Source organism: Aplysia californica, unplaced genomic scaffold (assembly GCF_000002075.1).
Source record: "Aplysia californica isolate F4 #8 unplaced genomic scaffold, AplCal3.0 scaffold01061, whole genome shotgun sequence".
Taxonomy (NCBI): domain Eukaryota; kingdom Metazoa; phylum Mollusca; class Gastropoda; order Aplysiida; family Aplysiidae; genus Aplysia; species Aplysia californica.
The window spans coordinates 183,158-188,250 of NW_004798331.1; the positions used below are offsets into that span (position 1 = coordinate 183,158).

The following is a 5,093-nucleotide window of genomic DNA, read 5'->3' on the forward strand; positions in this document are numbered from 1 at the left end:
CTTGGAAAGTCTCATTTCAATAATTACGAAAGGGGTGGGGGTGGGGGAGGGGGGAGAGTGAGAACGCTATGTTGTACAGGTGATTCTCTTGGAAAGTCTCATTTCAATAATTACGAAAGGGGTGGGGGTGGGGGAGGGGGGAGAGTGAGAACGCTATGTTGTACAGGTGATTCTCTTGGAAAGTCTCATTTCAATAATTACGAAAGGGGTGGGGGTGGGGGGGGGAGAGTGAGAACGCTATGTTGTACAGGTGATTCTCTTGGACTGATAGGGGGGTAGAGAAGATTCAACAGTATTTTCCTTTGAACTACGAAGATAAAAATGCAAAAATAAAACAACATGAATAAAAATTTTAATAGCAACAAAAGAAGAAAAATATTGTAACACCACCCCGCCCCCCCCCCTACTTCCCAACCCCGAATAAAGGGGAAAAACATTAATTCTTTATGTAATGCCCGTCAGAGGAATACATTAATTTTAAAACACAGCGTACTGTTAATTTTAACAAGTTAAACCAACCCTGTCACATTAACTTGTGGCTGCTGTCAGTGCGCCCTCATTCGTCGCGCATTTGTCAGCTGGCCCATCTGTCTCATCTTTTAACTCATCAACAAAACATCTGTGCTCATCTCTGTCACCATCTGTCTGTCTCTCTATCTGTCTGTTTATAATTTGTTGTTATGTATGCAGCTTGTTACACTCTACTTCCTCTTCCTGGTTTGCACGTTCACAAATGCATATCTATCTGTCTATCTATCTATCTATTCTATCTATCTATCTATCTATCTATTCGGAATGATCAAACAAACCACTATATAACATAATTACATGAAAGAAAATTAATCAATTAATTAATTAATTAAAACTTTTAAATTAAACAATGAATAAATTAAGCAAGGAATAAATGAACAAATTATGAAAATCAACCAATTAATTAATTAATTAATTAATTGATTTATTTGTTTATCATGACAATGAATGAATGACTGAATGAATGACTGACTGAATGAATGAATGAATGAATGAATGAATGAATGAATGAATGAAAGAATGAATACGTAAATAAGCATTCTCTAACCTGCCCAGACAAAGAAGGCACACTGACCGTGTCCATCTCCTCAAAGCTTCTACGTGGAGCTGACGGGGACAGGTGTAACCCTTGATGAGAGGACCTCAGAGACGCCTGCTGTTGCTGCTGCTGCTGTTGTTGCTGCTGTTGCTGTTGTTTCCCTGGGGGTCCTGGATATCTCATAAACCCTTGCGACCCCGGGGAGGTGGGGACGTGTTGGTAGCTGTCAGGACGCAGTGTCCCCTGCTGGTGGTGTAGAGGGGGTGGGGGGAGTTTTCCTCTTATTGCCGGGTGGCTCATGCTGTGGAGGGGGCCGATCGAGCCTGGAGGGCCATGTAGGGGATGACCTTCACCCAACGGGTGGTCACTCAAGGTCATGAGGTGTTTATGGGAGTGACTCATAGCTTCCGGGTGGTTCTGGAAGGCGTTGGTCATCATTTCTACCCGGGATGCTCGGTGTCTGTCGAGTTCTTCTACCGTAGAAAGTCTGGCTTCTTTTTCCGCGGCAGCTTCGAGGTACATCTCTCTTCGGATGGCGCTCTGGGATGACAGTGTTCGAGAGTGAGGCACAGGCGACTGTCCCCGCCACTGACCCTGAGTGTTTGTCTTGAATTCCGCCCCTCCAGGCCCACCTAAGCTAGGCGGAATGCCCAAGTCCATCCAAGCCCCAGAAGGGTTCATGCGAGTAGAACCATAGCGAGGAGAGAGGGAGCCAGGAGGTTTTGAATATCCGGGGTTGCTGCCCATACCTCCGACTTGGGAGCTGGGGGGCATGGGTTCGGATCCCGATCCCATAGAAGGGTTTGTGGTCAGATACCTTTGTCTGTGCTGGGTGACAGATGACACGCTAGGTCTGCAGAGATCTTTCATATAAGGTACGTCTTTCATCCCTGTTGCCCTCTGGCAGTTACTGACGCCTCCTGTAGCATCTTTAGGAGGCGGGCGGTGGTGGTGAATTCCACTCATAAAAGCGCTTGGCCTAGCCGTTCTCTCGCTGTCCATGGCAATAGGCAGAAGCCCGGGTCTCTCTTGTAAACCCTGGTAGTCTGGGTAGAGTCCCGGAGGTACTTCCGTGTAGGCGGGGGGAGGCGGGACGTGGGCGCCGGGCGGAGGCGGGACTGCATGGCCTCTTCTGTGATGTGCAGCGCCGGACACCACCCGCGCCTCCCCGTGTTTCATCTCCATATCTCCGCCGCACTGAGGGGGAGGGGGCAACGGCGGTGGGGCCTCCGAGTACGCCTGGCCGGGGTGGGGGTAGCACATTCCGTAGGGAGAACTTGCTGTTTGTCCCGGTTCGAGACCCAGCGGCTTTGTATTGGGCATGAGGATCCTGCCGCTTTGTGTGAGGTCGATGACCGAGTTGGTCTGAGGACGCACGTGTAACCTGAAGGCACTCTTCTTCTCGCCACTCTCCTCTGACATCGCGCGTGGAGATCTGTCAGGGACCAGGGACTGTGGACCCGATGACGTTATTCCGCAGTGTGGTGGCGCTGCTGACTGCGCTACGGCTGCTGCTCCAGACCGCTGTGTCTGTAAGTGGTGTTGTTGCTGTTGACCGCCTACCCCGATATCCCCCCTCGGGAACATTCGGGAATCTACGGGCATCCCTGGCCTCTGATGCTGCTGTTGCTGCTGTTGCTGCTGCTGCAAAAGCATCCTCTGATGTGTCGCGGCATGTTCTAGAGCGACAGAACGATAGTCCGCCGACCTGGGTCCAGAACTTAGCATTGTCTTTTCCATCGCTCGTTGTTGCTGTTCCACAATATCACTTCCATCTATTGACTTGCCTCTACCCCTCATCACAAGCCCAGAGTTAGACACTCCTTCACATCCTGGCCCTAACCTTCCATTGTCTTCAGACGCCATACTTAAAGTCAGAGGTTTGTCTATTCTTCTGACGGACCCACGGGGTACACTGGGGACAGGCCGGCCGGGTTTCAACCCAGGGGATTTCCCGTTGTCAGCTTGAGTGTGAGTGCGTGGGGAACCGTGTGAGACGAGTGGCGCGGCCGAGTGAGGCGCGAACGGGCTGGACACAGCCACTATAAGGCTCCCTGGCGTCTGAAAGGGCTGCTGATTGTGTGCCCTTTGCGGGGTGTCCACCTTAGGAGCCTCTTTAGGCAGAAAAGGCGGTTCGAGGATGGCCTTCTCCCGCCGGTGGTATGGTCCTTGGATAAACGCAGAGTCTCCGTTTGGGGTAACCGTTAGCTCTAACGGTAGAACTTCGGGTTCTCTTTGATGGGCCGGTGCTGGTTCTTTGCTATATCTACACTTTGATGAACTAGCAGCAGACCCGAAAGAGGAGCTTGATCTAGTTTCCGATGTTTCCGTCTCTTTTTTCATTTTATTTGCTGCCAACGGTTCCGTATTTAAACTGTCTGACGCCAGCATTTCTTTATTTGGGTCTACATCTTCCCCGCTCTTTTCTTTTCCTTCCAGATCGGGTTTAATGTCATCTGAGTCTTCTTCTGTCTTCACAGTCAGGTTATTATCCCATGACAGTACATTTGTTGCGTTGAGATTTAAAGGTTTCGGTGATGTACCGTCTTCTGTGCCCGATACCGTCTCGGGTGCTTCAGTTTTGCACTCTACGGCTGCCAGTGTCGTGGCTTCAAACGAAATAGATTTCTCGCTTTGGTCAACCACTTCTGTCTTCACCAAGACAGGCGGGGTAGTCGACGATAGTACAGACGACGATGATGATGATGTTAGTGACGAGGGTGTCTCTGCTGCTGTTGTCGACATTGTTGTTGTCGTTGTTGCAGTCGTGGTGGCTGACATATTTGTAGTTACACCTTGACTCTTTATCACATCGCAGTTTTTACTTGACGATGGCGACGAAGATGAAGAAGAGGATGTTGTTGTCGACGAAGAATCCATAACCACACCCGCAGATGCTGATACTGTTGACATAGCAACATCTCCTCCACCAGAAACAGATGCAGCAACGGTGGGTGGTGTAGAACTACAATCCATCTTCGACTCCTCTCCGCTGGACATCCCAACAACAGGTGTGACCACAGAGCTAGCAGACGAAACAGAAACAGCTGCCGACTGCAACATCACAGATGTTGTAGCTGTCACTAATGCTGCTGATGCTGCTGCTGCTGCTGCTGCTGCTGCTGTTGCAGTGGTGGTGGTGGTGGTTGTGTTGATGGAGTCACCCCCAGCAGACATAGAGACAGACACCTGTGGGGCGAGAGACTTATCCTGCTCCATTGACACATCACCAGAAACAACGTTCACAGACTCTCGAGTCGGAAGAGGTACACCGAGCTGACCGCTTACTTTATCGTAGTTCCTCTTCGCCTTCTTCATCTCCATAATCCTCAACATCTCCGCCTTCCTCTTCCTCATTATCGCTACCTGCATTTGCTCCTGTGCTTTTCTCTCCGCAAGTTTCTCCAGAGCTTTGAACTCGATCAGATGCTTCTGGAACTCTTGATCCAACTCCGCGTCCGACATAGACTTACTGGTAGCGTAAGGCGGTGACGTAGTCAGGGACAGTGGCGAGTCTAGAACGTCCGGGCCACCACCCCCACCGCCCCCACCGCTACAGGTGCTTAAACCAGCGGTGACGTCACAGCGTACATTATCAGAAAGAGGGTCTATGGGAGCCGGCGCGCTAGCGGCGTCTTTGTACTTCGCGGAGACAACGGACCTATCGGTGTGAGTCTCCAGCTCCGCGGAAATGGCCAGACCAATGGTGATGTTCTCGTCGATGATAGAGTCGTCTTTCGCGTCGTTGCCATGGAGATGATGACGCGGGTGTCCGCCGATTTCGGTGGAGCTGTTAGTGTTAAGGCCCGGAGCTGTCTTCACGCAAAGGTCAAGGCTGTCTACGTGTAGGGGAAAACAGCGCTCTACTTTGTACTCTGACGCTGGGAGGGGAGAGAGAATTGTTGTTGTAAAGAACTGGTGTTTGGGAAGGATATACGCATAAGTACACACATGCACACACACACACACAGACACACACACGCATACACACACACGCATACACACACACACACACACACACACA

At 50.5% G+C, this 5,093-nt stretch overlaps 1 protein-coding gene across 1 annotated transcript in view; it reads right to left on the reverse strand.

Annotated features, from left to right (window-relative positions):
- The window catches only part of LOC101860778 (mucin-5AC), a 26,684-nt gene that overhangs the window by 6,755 nt on the left and 14,836 nt on the right, over positions 1–5,093 (reverse strand). The window contains exons 5-6 of the mRNA XM_035973213.1: positions 4,259–4,950; positions 1,079–4,123 (exon numbers count right to left, since the gene is read on the reverse strand). Of these exons, the coding sequence (XP_035829106.1) occupies positions 1,079–4,123; positions 4,259–4,950 (3,737 nt within the window). The remainder of the gene's footprint in view (positions 1–1,078; positions 4,124–4,258; positions 4,951–5,093) is intronic.